The sequence below is a fragment of the Ceratotherium simum genome, chromosome 39, assembly GCF_057802395.1.
Source record: "Ceratotherium simum simum isolate JZ-2026a chromosome 39, ASM5780239v1, whole genome shotgun sequence".
NCBI lineage: Eukaryota > Metazoa > Chordata > Mammalia > Perissodactyla > Rhinocerotidae > Ceratotherium > Ceratotherium simum.
In genome coordinates this window covers 2,823,515-2,840,799 of record NC_141938.1, presented here as the reverse complement: position 1 = coordinate 2,840,799, position 17,285 = coordinate 2,823,515, and the positions used below count along the sequence as shown (strand labels likewise).

Sequence of the window (17,285 nt, the reverse complement as noted above, 5' to 3'; positions counted from 1 at the left end):
CGCCTCCAGGGAGGCTGCGTACCTGTGAGCTGCTCCAGGCGGCCGTGAAGCTGGCGGCTTGTGAGGGCGGCGTTTTTCCTCTCCAGAAGGGAGTCTCTGCCTCTTCTACCCCAGTTAGGATTGTCCGTTGTTGCAGGAGTTCCTCTTATCCAGTTTTCAGTTCTGTCTCAGGGGTAATTTTTCCACGAGTAGTTGTAAATTGGCTGTGTCCACGGGAGGAGGTGAGTTCAGAGTCTGCCTACGCCGCCATCTTGACTCCGCCCTCCCATTCATCTATTGATGGACACTTTTTGCCTACTGTGAATAATGCTCCTGTGAACACAGGTGTACAAATCTCTGTCTGAGTCCATGTTTTGAATTTTTGGGGGGTATATACTCAGAAATGGAATTGCTGGATCATATGGTAACACTCTGTAATTTTTGAAAAACTGCCATAGTGTTTTCCACAATGGTGACATGATTTTACGTTCCCACCAGAAGAGCACAGGGGTTCCTATGGGTGTTTTCACTTTCTTAACGGGGTTCTTTGAAGCACAAAAGTGATTAATTTCAATGAAGTTCAAATTATCCCTTTTTTTTTTTTAACTGTTTTTGCTTTTGGTGTCATATCTAATAACTCTTTGCCAAATCCAAGGTCATATTTTCTGCCATGTTTTTTCTAAGAGTATTATTGTTTTACGTCAGGTTTAGGTCTTTGATCCTGTAGGATCCCAAAAAGGAAACCCCAAGTCCAGTCTCGGGAAGGCGCGGTCTTACATGATTGGCTAATTTAAAACATTTAAACAGTTACATTTTATGGCGTGAATTGCTATGGCGCGAAGCGATTATCAGGTTACACACACGCGTCCCCATCTGGACCCCCTCCACCCCGACCCTCCCAAACTTATCCCTCTGGAGCACTCTCTTGTTCTCAATTCTTCCCCAAACAGTTTAGGGTGGGTCTTTCATGAATAGAGTCAGTCAGGATTGATAAACGTTCCCCCCTATACCAGGAATCCTTAGGGCGTGGAGGTGCCTGTCTCTAAGGTAGTAACTTTTTAATTTTTAATACAATTTTTACTTCCTCCAATCCATTTTGGTAAATTATTGTGTGTGGTGTAATGTAAGGGTCCAATTTCATTCTTCTGCATGTTGCTGTCCAGTTGTCCCAGCACTGATTTTTGAAAAGAATATTCTTTCCTCATTCTTGGCACCTTTTTTGAAAATCAGTTGACCATAGATGGATGGGTTTATATCTGGAATTTCAATCAAATCCACTGATCTTTGTGTCTGTCCTTGTGTCATTACCACATTACCTGGATTACCATACTGAGTAGTCAGATTTGAAAGCAGGAAATGTTAATCTTACTACTTTGTTTTACTTTTGAAGATTGGTTTTTCTGGTTCTCTTGAAATCCCATATAATTTATGAAACAGCTTGTCAATATCTATTGTCAACTTAAAAAGCAAATTTGCCTGTTAGTTTATCTCAGAGTGAGTTTATTCAAGAATAGCCAAAAGAATTGCAGTTTGGGATGTGCACGCTACGGGAAACCATAGGCAAATCCAGCAAGGAAAAGGAGCTGCTTTTATAGAGAAAAAGGGGGAGTGGGGAGGGGCTGTTCTAAATGAAAATCCATTTGGGGAAATAACAGTTCAGGGTAGCAGAAGCACCTCGTTGGCTGAGCTGCAGCATTTCTCATTGGCTGGGCCAGTGTGGTGAGGAGAGAATTTTCCTTCAGTAGTAAAGTCCGTTTGGTTCCTGTGGGAGATGAAAGCCATCCTCTCTTTCTGTTCTGTGTAACTGAGGATGTGTGGTAGGGCGTGAGAGCTCCCCCTACAGGCCTTCCGGACTCCAATTTAGTTAAGGTTTCTTTTTTTAATATCCACAGTATAAAGAAGTCGGCTGAGATTCTAACAGGGATTTAGTTGAATATCTAGATCATTCTTGAAGTATTGCCATCTCAACGGTGTTAAACCTAAGGATCCATAAACATGGGCTATTTTCCCATTTATTTATTTATTTTTAGCTTTCGCTTTTTTTTTCTTGCTTCTATTGGTTAGGGATAAATAAAGAGCAAGAAAAAGGATGGCCTCACTCCAAGGGCTTGGCTCATCTTTACTAAAGATGTTCAATGTGCAAATATCCAAATCCCCTCCCAACCTCACCTGTTACTTTTAATTTCCAAAAATACAGATCAAATTTTTGACATAAAAAAAGTTTAATGGTTATTATTACCAGAAGTTAGTTTCAGAAAAAATGTAGCTAGAAGAGGATGTTTCTCCACATGCACTCAGAATGCTTGCAACTCTGTAACTGACATCCCTCTGCATGTATGTGCATTCCGTAATGACCATCCAATAGCAATGGTGCATAGTTTCTAATTTAAAGTATATGAAAGTATGTAATCATTTTTCTGTCACTATGTGATTATCATAAATATGCATTTTTTTGGTACAATTCCCTTTCTTTTCTTTCTTCATTTTACCTTTTGACCCCATTCACCCATTTCTGCCACCTCCACCCCCCACCTCTGGCAACCACCAGTCTGTTCTCTGTATCCATGAGCTTGGTATTTTGTTTGTTTGTTTAGATTCCACATATCAGAGAGATCATATAATATTTGTCTTTGACTGTCTGACATATTTCACTTAGCGTAATGCCATTGAGGTCCATCCACGTTGTCAGAAGTGGCAAGATTCAGTTCGGATCCCGGGCGTGCCCCGAGGCACCACTTCTCCGTCCAACGCGAGGCCGAGTCCCACGTACAGCAACTAGAAGGATGTGAACCTATGACATACAACTATCTACTGCGGCTTTGGGGGGAAAAAAAATGAATAAATAAAATCTTTAAAAAAAAAAAAAAAAAAGAAGTGGCAAGATTCACTCTTTTTTATGGCTAAATAATATTCCATTGTACACGTATGCCACAATTTCTTTATCCATTTATTTATTCATGGATACTTTTGTGTCTATATCTTGGCTATTGTAAATAATGGTGTAGTGAATGTGAGGGTGCATACATCTTTTTGAGTTAGCATTTTTGCTTTCTTTGGATACATACCCAGAAGTGGAATTGCTGAATCATATGGTGGGTCTATTTTAATTTTTTGATGAACCTCCATACTGTTTTCCACAGTGGCTGCACCAGTTTACATTCCCACCGACAGTGCGCAAGGGTTCCCTTTCCTCACATCCTCAGCAACACTTATTTCACACTTGTCTATCTTTATTAATTTTTTAATGATGTTTTGCAGTTTTCAGAGTATTTTCTACATCTTTTATTAAATTTATTCCTATTTTATTCTTCTGATGCTATTATAAATATATTTATTTTGTTAATTAAATTATCAAATTGACCATTGCAGTTATCAAATATAATTATTTTTATATACTCATCATACAAACTTGCTGTACTTGATTATCAGTTCTAATAGATTGTTTTATTGGACTCCTTAGAGTTTTCTATTTATAAGATAAGTCATATGCAAGAGAAGATAGTTTTACATCCTCCTACCCAGTCTGGATGCTTTTTATTTCCTTTTCTTGCAAAACTGTTCTGGCTGAAATCTCCAGTACATTGTCAAATAGAAGTGGCAAGAGCAGACACTCTTGTTTTTTTCCTCATTTTCATAAGAAAATATCCAGCCTTTCATCATTAAATATAATATTAGCTGTGGGTGTCCCATACTTGCTCATTATCAGGTTCAGGAAATTTCCTTCAAATCCTGGTTTGCTGAGTGTTTCTGTCATTGAAAGGATGTTGGATTCTGTCAAGTACTTCCTCTGAGTCTATTGAGATGATCAGGTCATATTTGCTCTTTACTCTATTAACATGATGTATCACATTAATGGATTTTGAGAGGTTAAGCCAACCCTGCATCCCTGGAATAAATCCCACCTAGTCATGGTGTACCATTCTTTCAAGTTGTTGCTGGACTAGGTACTAGTGTTAGTTGAGGAATTTTGGATCCATATTCACAAAGGAAATAGGTTTGCAGGTTTTTTAGTGATATTTTTGTCTGAGTTTGGTATCAGGATAACACTGGCTTCATGAATGAGTTTGAAGTGTTGTGTTGATTCTGTTTTGGGGGAGATGGTTGTGGAGAATCACTATCAAACCTTATTGGATGTTTTGGAGAATTCTGCTGTGAAACTCTCTGGGCCTGGGCTTTGCTTTATGGGTAGATTTTTGTTTACTAATTCAACCACTTCACTTCATATGATACTAATCAGATTTTCTGTTTCTTCTTGAGTCACGTTTGTAGTTTGCTTATTTCTAGGAATTTGTCCATTTCATCTAAGTTATCTAATTTGTTTACATGCAATTGTTCATTGAATTTCTTTATAATCCTTTTTATTTCTATAATCTTAGTAGTAATATACCCTCTCTCATTCAGATTTTAGAAATTTGACTTGGTTCTGTCTTTATTTAGTTCAATCTAGCTAAATTGTCTATTGGCTCTCTATTGTCAATCTTGTTGATCTTTTCATAAAACCCACATTTGGTTTCATTGATTTTCTTTCTGGGTTTTCAATTCTCTTTTTTCTTAATTTCTACTCGAATTTTATTTCCTTTTCTCCTCACTGTTGATTTGGTTTCTCATCCTTTTCAATGTGTTAGGTAAAAGGTTAAGTTATTTATTTTGTGTATGTGTGAGGAAGCTCAGCTGTGAGCTCTAACATCCATGCCAATCCTCCTCTTTTTGGTGAGGAAGACTGGCCCTGGGTTAACATTTGTGCCCATCTTCCTCCACTTTATGTGGGACACCGCCACAGCACAGCTTGACAAGCGGTGCGTCGGTGCGCACCCAGGATGCGAACCTCGGGCCGCTAGCAGCAGAGCGCAAGCACTTAACCACTACGCCATGAGGCCGGCGCCAAAAGGTTAAGTTATTGATTTGAGGTCTTTCTACTTTGTTAGTTTAGGTATTTGTGGGTATAATTTTTATCTATATAGTGTTTTCAATGTAGCCCATAAACTTTGGTATATTGGACCCTAGTTTTCATTCATTAAAAATCTTTTCTAATTTCCTTATTGATTCTTTTCACTCATTGGTTATTTAGGAATGTCTTGTTTAATTTCCTCATATTTCTGAGTTTGCCCAAATTTTCCCAAGATATTGATTTCTAATTTCATTCCATTGTGGTCAGAGATCCTACTTTGTATTTTAAATTTTAAATTTCCTAGCACTTTAAATTTATCAAGTATTTTTTATGGTGAGGATTTGATCTACCCTAGAGAATGGTCCATGTGTGGTTGAGAAGAATATGTATTCTGTTGTGTAAGGAGTTGCACACCAGATGCCACAAGCCTTGTTCGTATGGCCCAGTAATGATTCCACATTTGGAAAACAGCTATAATTGACATCCCAACTTCTTTAAGTTCGTGATATTCTAAACTCACTCTCCACAGTTTTGTAACAAACAAACGTGCAAATCAAAGAGGAAGGTGGTAAAAAATGCCCCTGTATCTCTCAGGTGTTTGATGATAGAACTTGTATCTGCAATTCCTCCTGGGATAAGGTGTTCCTTCTGCGTTACTATCTTTGTTGGGGGACAGATCATGAAGCACTCATTTGGCCTTTCCCACCAGAATATGCCTCACTAAAAGGGTCAGGAAAGCAACATATGTATCTTGCACGTTAATAAGTACATCTATTTTCGTTATATAACTTGGGCCTAATATGCTAATCTATTTTCATAGCTTTCTTAGCCATTTATAATGTACACTTTTTGTAAGATTTCTGCATGGCCTTTGAACATCTTTATTGGAACATTCATATTTTGTTTTTGATTACTTAGAGTTATTTAAACTGTTAATTTTATCTTTTTCTCTATATTATTATCTTTTTCTCTATATTATTATTGAAAACATTTTCCAGGTGGTGTTTCTATATCTTTTATTATTAGCAATGATATATTTAAATTTTTTAGTTTATCAAATCTATTTAACTTTTATTTACATTTTTTCTTGGGATGTCATGATGTCCACTGCCTAAGTATACAGAAATACTTTCTGATGTTTACTTTCAGTATTTTCATTTTATCTCTTTTAATGTTTAACTCTTTACTCCACAGAGAATTTATTTGGATGCAGTAGACAGGAGAATTATAGACTGCCACTATTCACCATCTATTTTGTTACTTCCGTCTGTCTGTTTATAGACCAGCAAGGGTTCATCTGACTAGTCCAGTTTCTCAACATTGACACTACTGACACTTTCAACAAGATAATACTCTTTGTCAGGGAGACTATTTTGTATGTCATAGGATCCCTAGATTTCTGATTTCTGTAGCAGTGCTCCCCACCTCCCACAGTCGTTTCAGCCAGAAATGCCTCCAGATGTTGCCAAATGTGCCCTGAGAGGCAAAATCACCCCTGTGACAGACAACTGGTCAGTTCTTATGGTGGCAACAGACCATCAATTTATCATTCCTCAAGGGAGCCCAGATGGCCTAGTGGCTAAAGTTCAGCATCCTCCACTTTGCTGCCCAGGTTCAGTTCCCAGGCGTGGAACCACACCACTCATGTCTGTCAGTAGCCATGCTCTGGTGGCAGCTCACAGAGAAGAACTAGAAGGACTTACAACTAGAATATATACAACTATGTACTGCAGCTTTGGGTAAGGAAAAAAAGAGAGGAAGATTGGCAACAGTTGTTAGCTCAGGGTGAATCTTTCCCAGCAAAAAAAATAAAATAAAATAAATTATCACTCCTCATTAATTTTTGTAATTGGTGCGTCTGGTGAAACTTCTTCTTCTTAATTTTCAATATGTCCCTGAATACCCTTTGAACTTATTTTCAGAGATCTACTTTAGAATTACTGTATTATGAGGCAGAAACAAAGGTCCTGATGCAAATTTGAGTGGAAATGTCTTTAAGGTTGTGGCTGTGTGTAGAAAGATCTGCATCTTTGACTCAGGAGTCTTCCATGCACCAAAGTTGATCATATTTCCATGGAGGTGATGCCTCTGTCACCGTATCAGGAAACACTCAGACTTGTCTGCACATAGATCTCACTCATGGTTTTAGCCCTAAATCTCCAAATTTCATGTATATTTTGCAGGACGTGATTTTAATTCAATAATACATGTTGTTATGTATAATGTGGGTATTTACACAATGTTCAGCAAATTGACTGCTTCATCAGTTGTAGTAATTTTCCAGTTATTTTATCCTTAGTTTGTCAAATAAACAATGCTCTCATCTCTAATAACAATATTTGCTTCTTCCACCTTATTCATCAGATTGATCACTGTGTTTTCTGACATGAAGTTGGAGATGAAAGCAATGATAAACACTTGGGGTGAGAAGAAACCTCTTTGACTGTTGTTTGGATTGGCTCCTCCTTTCAATGGGCTGCCTCTCACTCACCAGTTCCTCTTCATGCTCTGCTCCCAAACATCTTCTCTGAGTACTAGGCTGGCCTGGCAGTCACTGTGCCTGAGAGAGACCAGGGGATTTTAGCACCAAAAAGAGACTAAAAATACCGTGGTACTCTCTTAAGATTTTAACCAAGGGCAAGGGCAATTTATTGCATACTGGGGACTTTAATAAGGCTTGTGGGGAAGAACAAAGTTATTTGTGATTCACACAGAGGAATCAGTCCTAGTCAATGAACCATTGTCCTAATTTCATCATAAGAGGTGAAGCGTGCTCAGTGGCAAATCTTGCTTCAAGTTGGGCAGCCTGGTGATGAATGTGAGCACCCTCCTGACTGCCTGTGTAAGGTCAGACAAGTCACTTAGCTCCCCTAGGTCTCAGATTCCTCTCTTATCAAATAGGATCATACTAGTGCTTCCTTGTTAGAAGTCTGTGAAGATGAAAAGTCATGAGCCAATCCACCTGTGGTGCTGAGTGCAGTGCCTTACACTTAGTAAGCCTCCCTAAAGTGCCTTTATTGTTAGTGTCAGCATTCCTATTACTATTCTCACTGTCATTGTCATCATCATCTTTATAATGAACTAGAAAGCAGAACTTCTCTCAATGGAATCTACAAATTTTACTTTGCAGATGACCCAATGGTTCCTTGACAGGTAAGGTGGCCACTGGCCTGTAAGACTACTGAGAACTAGTGCTTTTAATAGAATCCTGTGATGCCTACTTTGATTTCTTCTGTGACTGCTGACTTTCCCAGGCAATTCATGTCTTCCCCATTAGATAGAACAATTTGGTTGATTCTCTCTCCCACTACTACCTCAAACACCATGTCAATATTTCACTCAGACCATGAAGAAAAAATATTTTATTCAAGTGCAAACATATATCTTGATGTTCTGCCATTTAAAGATTCTTCATGCTTCTCAGCACAAGAAAGTTCAATGGCTTTCTTATTTTTATTCAGGGCTAAGAGCAGCTTCTTCAACCTTGGGTAACTCATTCCATTAGGGACATATTTCAAGGTCATGGGAAAAATGTCTTTCTCCATGTGTACAAAGAATTCACTGAGCTCCTTAAATGGAGCATTTCTTTGGCTTAGAGGACCATCTTGTAGGATATTCTTGAGTTCTCTTGGGCTTGTGAAAGTGCAGGTGGATGTGCGAACACTCTAAGTATATTCTGGCCCTCATGTTTGCCATGATGGAGGTTAACAGGAACCACGAGCTCTTACCAAAGACAACCTTCAGATATCACGTCTACTGTGCCAACCTCAGTGATTAAAGGGCCTTTGAGAGCACCATGATGTTTCCTCAGGACAGAGCCAGACTGTTCCTCTTGCTACCTGTGAGAAGCAGACCATTTATGGCCATCAGTGCAGGAAGCACATCCCAATTTTTTGCACAGATGGGGTCACTACTGGAACTGTACAATTCCCACACATGCCAATGAAAGTAGGGTGTGGAAGGGCAGCGATGAAATATAGTTTCCTCAGCACCATGTTTCTGACAGTGCATCAGAGTGGAGCCAGACTTATCCATCTTCCCAGGTTAATGCACGTTCTTAGGATAGTGTGTCTTTTATTTGATGTGGAGGTGAGGAGCTAGAAGATAAAACATAAAACAGGCATTCCGGACTTAGGAACTTAGAGTGATTTCCAGGAAACCTGCTTCTAGACTACTATTTTCCAGATAGTTCTTAAAGGGAAGATGAAAAACATATAATGAAGTGGAAATATCTTCTCCATCTCTCAATGCTTGATGCTGAAAATCCACAGAACTTTTCTTCCTACATTGAATGGGTGACCGATCAATGATGCTACTGCTTAGCAGTGTTCCCCGTGTATGATGATCACTGGTTGCAAACTGGGCCTTGTTGTCCTGTTTTCATTGAGATCACTTATGGCTCTTTGGCCCTGCCCCTCAGTTTCCATCTGTCAGATGGCCTCCCGGGATGCTTCTGTCCCTGGGTATGGGGGATTCATTGCTGAAATTTGAGTGGATTTGGGTGAGGCTGTTTGCCTCAAGTGATATCAAAGGTGAGCATTTCCTCAGGGAATTGGGAGAGGAAATGGTCAGAAATGGTATCTGTGCATACTATATGGAGAGGATGCCTGTCATGGAGTGATTCCAACACTGTCAGAATGAACGTTACTCTCTAGTATCATAGACTCATCTATCACAATTTTTTAGATAAAACCCAGTGTTCTGTTTAATCCTTCTCATTATAGAATGATTAAATAGTGTAACCACAACTAAGGGGTGAGTCATGACCATGGAGAGTGATTTAACCACCAATGAGAAAGAGTGCATGCTTATATTTTCCATGGGATACAAATATTTTCATGTCAGAAACATTTTCTAAAGTTAGCCATTTTGAGTGCCCAGAAGTCACTTTTATTCTGAAATGATGGCTTGTTTTTGCTCCCAAGCTCTTATTGTGAATCTGACTGAAGTGTTGGAAGTATGCTCACCTAATGCATCCCTGGTGTTGTAATTGAACTCCATGGGTTCACCTCTTGGTGATTGTGGAGCTGAAAAGCACAACCAAGGAGAAGTAGGTGAAGAAAAGCTTATTACTTGCGCAAGCGATGGCGAACACCGGGGCTCTCCCCCAAAGCAGTGTCTCCCCAAACAAGTGTTCGGGTGTCCATTTATTGTTAGATCATAGTACAGTTCATGAATATTCAGTTGAGGAAAAGGCAAGAGATCAGGGTTTATTGCCTAAGAGTCATGTTCCTTTAAGCCTCATAGGTAGCTGTGCACATGGTACTACCTACATCTAGATGCATGATCTAGAAATGGCTGCTTGGTCCTTCCCAGAGGAGAATTTAAAATGTTATTGAGATCATAATGGGGACAGTTCACTTCAGTTCACTTATGAGCAGTTTGAGGCGGCTAGAACTGGCTTCAGCTAGCTTGCTTGTGGGAACCTTCTGTGGTTGGGCTCTTCCTGAAACTTTCCGTCTGCAAAACGCTCCAGAGATAATGTTAGTTTTTATCAGATCCTCGGTACCCCTTTCTTTGCCTAGTTCCCTGGTCACAGTATCTGTGCCTGTGTACCTATTTGGCAAAACTATGTCAGACTCCAGTTGTCAACAAAGATCAAAATGGAGAGATTAATTATTGCCTATGGTGAGGTGACTTCCAACTGTGTGTGTTTGTAAAGAAGGATCACTAGCTTTCAATGCAAGCGTCCCTGCAGAGGACGAGTTACGGCTGGCGTTCTGCTCCCACACCTAAACTGAGGGGGCTGTCACTCAGACACAAGGGGGCGAGTCTTGCAAACTGTCCAATCAGAGGCGGCGCCGGGGCAGGTGGGTGGGACGAAGCTCCCCACCCACCCCGGAAGTTGCTGCTCACTTCGGCCACGCTGGGGATCGCGTCTCCCCGCCGTTAAAGGCTCTACGTGGCTCTGCCGCCTATTCTGTCGGGTTGTGACCTGTACCGACCGCGGGAGTCATAGGAAGGACACCAGGGGTCCCAGGAAACGTAAAGATGGTGAGAGTTCGGCCTGGAGTCAGGATTTGGGGGAGGAGTGTCTGGCCCAACGCGGACTTCCCTTTTCGCTCCCGCGGTGCTCGCCTTGTCGCCTGCAGTTAACGGTCCCTGGTGGCTCTCTCGCAGCGTCTGTCACGCTGTGATCTGCACTGGCCGTGGGCGACATAGGAAGGACTCAGGGGGACCCGGGAGACTAGAAATGGTGAGTGTGCGGCCCCGGGTGAGGAGACGGGGAGGAGAGGTGGTCAGAACCGGCCGTGGCGGGACCGGCCTCCCCGCGGTCACCTCCGGAGTCTGCGGACCCGAGTCCGCGGGGGCGCCGCTCGGACCTCAGTCCCCTCCGGCCGCAGCGTGGGGGCGGGGCCGGCAGCCGGGACCCCGGGCGTCCTGTGGTCACTGCGCGCGGCGACTTCGGCCCCGGAGCCTCTCTGGGCAGCTCTGCGCCCGCAGCCCCGCGTGTCCCCAGATGCTGCGGTGACCACGGGGAGGGTCATCAGGGACAGTCGGGACTCGGTGTCCGGGGCTCCTGCGTGGCAGGAGCTGTGGTCTGTGGGGTCCCCGGTCCCTCCTTTCTCCTCAGAGGGGCATCCGTTTTCTTCTGAATTTTCCGTATATTTGGGGAGCAGGGTCTCAAATCCACGAACCCGTCTCGCCAGTGTAGGTCTTCCTAGGGCTGGTAACAAATGCCTGAATTTCCAGTCTTTCCCGTGCGTTCCTAAAGGCCAACTTCCTGCCTTCGATTCACAGCGTTATTATCAACTATTTGTCCTCATTGGTGGATTTGAAACAGATTCAATATTTTAATTATCATTTTCTCACAGTCAATGGATGGCTGTATTTAGAAGATTTATTTTGTGTGTGTGGATATTTTACATGAGTGAAAAGCTGCCTATAACCACCTGGAACTATGTTGTGTGAAATCCTTGTGCCCCTCCCCCCAGGATCTTTCTGGGCACAGACAGCTTATGGGAAATCCTTTGGTTGGATATTCCTCTTGAGAAACCCTTTGGATGATCTGTCCTGTCAGCACTGTCCCTACCTGAGTTAGTCACCTTTAGAAGATTTCTTCACTTTATTTTAGTCTGTTTTTCAATGACGACTTGAAACACAGTATAAAATATTTCCAAAGAGACAAGAAAGAGGTGAATTTCAGGGAAAACAAAATATTCCAGTTTTACATTGCATGTACTAATTCTTCTTTCCCTTTTGTCTTCCCATTGGGGTACTAATATTCTGATGTCTGTTCTTTTTTTTTTTATAATTTTATTTATTTTTCCCCCAAAGCCCCAGTAGATAGTTGTATGTCATAGTTGCACATCCTTCTAGTTGCTGTATATGGGACGCGGCCTCAGCATGGCCAGAGAAGCGGTGCGTCGGTGTGCGCCCGGGATCCGAACCTGGGCTGCCAGCAGCGGAGCGCGCGCACTTAACCACTAAGCCATGGGGCTGGCCCTGATGTCTGTTCTTTTATCTTGGGTGAGTTCAAATGGATTTCCAGGGCTTAGACTTGCAGACCTAAAGTATTCAAGTATGATTAATAGTTTATAAAAAAATTTGTCATGGAAATAATACTATGTTAACATCTTTTTTTCCCCCAGAATGCAATACATTCTTGTGGGGTTTCTTGTTGAGCCGGCAAAGTGCCATAAAATTTTCTTCCCTCATTTCCACATAAAGTCTGGTTTGAGTGTTGTAACTGGACTTTTCAAAACTGGGTTCGTGTATTTAAAATATCAGTAGTGGTCCAAAAAACTCCAGTGGGGGCAGATGCCTGAGGACAAAGGACAATGAATCTAAGCTAAGGCCCCCTTGGGCCTGCAAAGGGAAGGACTTGAAGGCCAAGTTGTTCTTCCTGGGGAGGCCCCCCCTGCAGGTTTCCTACTGCTCACACCCCCCATGGAAGGAGCCTCTATACTGAGAGAAGCTGCAGAGCCCTGGAAAGCTGGGGGTGCACGTGCACATGGGGGTGGGGGTGATGCCCTTTCTGAGGTTGTAACTGTGGTTTCCTTGGACCTACTTCTAGACTTGGAGTTTTGCATCCACAAGGTAGATGCACTCAGAGTGTAATTTGTTTACTTTGAGAAAGTCTGTGAAAGTCAGGAGTTCTGTGTCCTGAATTAGGGTCCATTAATTTGGGAGTTCATTTGGGTCAGAACCTTAAACTGAGTCCAGCTGAGTTTTCCTCATTGTGAGAAGGGAAGCCTGAGAGAGGGAGCATTTGCATTATTCCCTGGGGAGAGGAGGGGGTGTGGAGCTCCCAGAGTTCACTCCTGTGGCTGCTCAGGTGCCCCACCCTCCTCCACCAAGGACTGACCCACTCCAGGGGTTCTGTCTCAACCAGGAGGGTCAGGAATATGGAAGCTTCTGAGTGTGGCTTTCCTTCTGTCCCGTGGGAAGCAGGCTGCTTATCTGCTGATTCCAATATTTGTGTTTCTTTCCTTTGGATTCCTTTATCGATTGAATAGTGCAGCCCTTTGGCTCTAGTTTCTCTTAGCATTTGGGAGCTGAAACTGTAAGTTGGTTGAGAGATAAGATGTGAGGAAAGCAAGAAAATTGTTTCGTTTCTTGATCAGTTTCCATATGTGCATGCCTCTAGAGAACAGCGAAATTTAAAAGGCTAGAATAATTGAAATTCTATTTTAATGGATGTGAGGAAATCTTCTGAAAGCTTATGTAATTCTTTGAAAACCCCACTTATTCCTGAAAATACCTTCAGTGCGAGATATAGGGGATGGACCAACTAGGATGCTGCATGTCGTTTTAGTTACAAAGAGAGTTGAAAATTTTATTTTGTATGGTTTACAGTTTTGTAACTGTTAGTGTTCAAAACTGTGTATTTGGGGGTACTGGAGGGGACCAGGATATGTTGGCAGTGAGTCTTTTTAAATTAGACTTTGATGTCTCACGAATTTATTTCAAGTAAACAGAAATTTATATTCTTTAATTTTAACTCTTATACATAGGAAATCATCCTAAGATTGAACTTTTTTAATCATTTTTGAGACGCATGTTAGTGTTTCTTTACGTAAATAATTTGAGAATGCATATTTTTCTTATCTACTTTGTCCTTGTAATGAGCAGTCAGACTCCACATTTTGGATGACTGCTCACAGCTTCAGCCCCACCCCACCCTCTTCCCCTTGTGTCCCCACCTGGACAAGCTGATGAGAAAGCCTGGGTGTTCTCTCCTCTGGAGCAGGCAGGAGATTCCACCACACAAGCCCCTGCCTGTGTGCAGAACTCTTGCCCCGGCCCCACCCCCAAGCCCAGTGCACACCCAGGCCAGGCTCCATTCCTTGCTTTCTGAGCCCTTCCAGAGCTGCTTGAGAGGCAGGCCCTGCCCTCCCCCTCAGACCACTATCATATGAGCCCTAAGCCTTTTCCTACTCTGTGTGTGTGTGTGTGTGCGCGCCACACTGGCATCAGTCTCAACAAGGGACCCACCCCTCTGCAGTGACCATAACAGTTGTGCCCTGACCAGCATGTCCAGACATGACCCCCCACCCCCCCCGTGGGTCTGTCTTCTCCTGCTCTGACTTGCTCACCTGCTCTGCTGCCTGGTGGCGGCCTGCACTGTGGGCTGCTGCTTGCTGGCGAGCCTGTGCTGTGAGCTGTGCTGCCCCGTGTTGCAGCGTCAGTGCTAGGTTCAGCTGACCAGAGTTGGCAGTTTGAAGAATTTATGGGCATTTGGCAGCAGGGCTGTGGGATTGGGGCCTCTTTAAAGTGGTCCTGTTTCAGTGTCTTTGCTGGGGTTTATCTGTGTGTTAGAGTGAAGCTGTGACAGAGGCTGTGTTGACCTCACATTTCCCAGGGATGGGGGTGTAGACAGGGGCTGTACCCTGTGCAAGAAGAGGGCTCATCGGTGGTCACTCCTGAAAGAGCAGTCATTTATTTATTTATTTTTTATGAAGAAGATCAGCCCTGAGCTAACATCCATGCCAATCCTCCTCTTTTTTTTTTTTTGCTGAGGAAGACTGGCCCTTGGCTAACATCTGTGCCCATCTTCCTCCACTTTATATGGGACACTGCCACAGTGTGGCCTGACAACTGGTGCGTCGGTGCGTGCCTGGGATCAGAACCTGGGGCCGCCAGCAGTGGAGCGCACGCACTTAACCGCTAAGCAACGGGGCCGGCCCAAGGTGTAGTCCTTTAAAAGAAGAGAAGAGAGGGAGAAAGGCAGTCAGTGGGTGGCAGGCTGAGTCCACATTCCTAACACCAGAGGGCTCACCAGGACCCTTAAATACCTCTGCTGCTGCTGCCCCTGCCTCTACTGTGACAAAGATCCTGACCTTGGGGCTATAGGGGACAACACTCACGGCACCCCTGTGGCACAAGGTATTAGTTCAAACCTGACTTAAGCCCAGGGTTTAAACCTTATAAAGTAACCAGTTGTCATGAGGGAGGCTCCTAACCCTGATGGCACTATTTTGAGGCTCTTGGGTGGAAAAAAATTTATAAATACCGGGGTGGAGAGGCACGCTCTCTTCTGAAGTGTATCCCATGAGGAAGCAAACAAAACAGGAGAGATCAAAAGGAAGAAAACAATAGATAAAACAGTGAATCAAAGGGCCACAATTTGACCCAATTGGACATCCAGAATATACTAAAATAATTTACATAACAAAACCGATAAAGGTACACTGCTTGGCTTTGGGCCTCCACAACACAGGTTCTGAGTTAATTTTGCTGTCTGCTGTGATGCACTAATTCAGAAACCTTCAAGCAGTTAATCAACACTAGGGGTCAAATTACAGTTATGCCTGGGATCCCACTAAATTTAAGCAAGTTCCCTCTGATGATCTTAAGGGTGTAAATGAATACAATATAGAGGACAAATAGGACAAGTGTTTCATCTTTGCCATCAGAACTATGGTCTTGCCTAAACTCTCCATGGTCATAACACCCATTGTCCTAAAATGTCTCATGGTGAGCTGGGAAGCTCTGATCCAATGATCAAGAATTAAAATTAACCGAAATCTTTACCACTTAAAAATTGTTTTGACAAATTGGGACCCAAGTGACTTACCCCTCAAATAGTGTAGATAATATGGCCCAATGTAAAATACACAGGGCCTTGAAGGATTGAAAACTGTACAGAAAACCTAGTTAACAAGTGATTGATTATTCCCAGTGCTTGTTTTCACAGCCCAATTTGTCCTGTTAGACCTGGAAAGGATGAATGACACCTCAGAGTGGTTTACCTCAACCTTGCAGCTGTGTTTGCGCCACACAGACCTCTCTACCCAGTCCCCAACAGTGTGGAAATTACTGACTACAACCAATCAGCAAGTGATAAACATCCTGTTCTCACAGATTTGGCTGTCTGTTCTGTCAGTGCCTATGTCAACAGCCTCTCAGCTGCACTTGGCCTTCCCCTCTGAAGGGACATGATGCACCTTTACTGGGTTCTCCTCATGGATCTCCAACAGCTGTGCCCTCCCACGCAGTCACTGCAGCAGGATCTGAACTGCATCCTGGTCTCTCCAAGAACACAGGTATGAGGTTACATTAATGACCTCTCCTCTGAGGACATTCAGGACATACACATATTGATAAAGGAGCTCACAAAAAGTGGATGGGACATTGCCACTCATGATGTGAGGCCCTGACAACTTTGTTAAATTTCTGGAAATTATTTGATAATCTGAGACCCGCTCCTTCTCTGACACCATGAAGAGATAGCTATCGTTCCCCTCAGTACCCACAACATCTACTAAGCTCTTTTGTTGTTCCAGAGGTAACATATTTCTTGTATACAAATTCTACTTGAGCCCATTTGTGCTTTTACTTGCAAATTTGCCACCTTAAGTGGGCACCCCTACCACAAATGTCTGGAGACTGTCTTCAAATTGTCATACAACCAACACTCCTGTTAGTGCCCTCAGAGACTCCTTCACTATAGAGGCCTCAGTGACCTTCCATCATCCTCCTGGTGTACTCATGATGGCTGTAAGTTGTCCATAGGCTTCTGATGCAGGAACCTGCCCTAGGCCCCACAGTATATGCCATTAGAGCTACAATGACCTCTACTTGTAAGGCGATCCAGCAAGTACATGGCCCTGAGCATGGGACCATCAGTCCATTTTGACTTGGGACCTAGAAGGAGCACTCTAAGAGCCCAATATGGGTACTAAGACCCCCTGGAGACATGATGGCACCAAGCCTGAGCCCTTTGGGATATCCTATCTGCAGGAGGGGGTGGTCTTCTCTGTCCTCAAGTCCCTTGCCAGGTGCCATGGTGTTGAAGGAGGTCACCTTTTCCAGAACCCCAGGCTCCTGGGGGATGTCTTGAGGACTCCCTGAGTGAAAAGCAATGGGAGTTCATGGACTTAAGGATGATATCACCGCATTTGTACACATGGAGCTCAGGCAGAGTTGCTGCTTTTCATGTCTTAATTGGGACATCTCTGATGAAGGACTGGAC

At 43.0% G+C, this 17,285-nt stretch overlaps 1 protein-coding gene across 1 annotated transcript in view; it reads left to right on the top strand.

Moving 5' to 3' along the window:
• The first annotated feature begins 10,867 nt into the window (after positions 1-10,867).
• LOC101400848 (uncharacterized) overlaps positions 10,868-17,285 on the top strand; it is a 31,791-nt gene continuing 25,373 nt past the window's right edge. The window contains exons 1-2 of the mRNA XM_087425393.1: positions 10,868-11,063; positions 16,008-16,356. Coding sequence (XP_087281519.1) covers positions 16,249-16,356 — 108 coding nt within the window. The 5' untranslated portion in view covers positions 10,868-11,063; positions 16,008-16,248. The remainder of the gene's footprint in view (positions 11,064-16,007; positions 16,357-17,285) is intronic.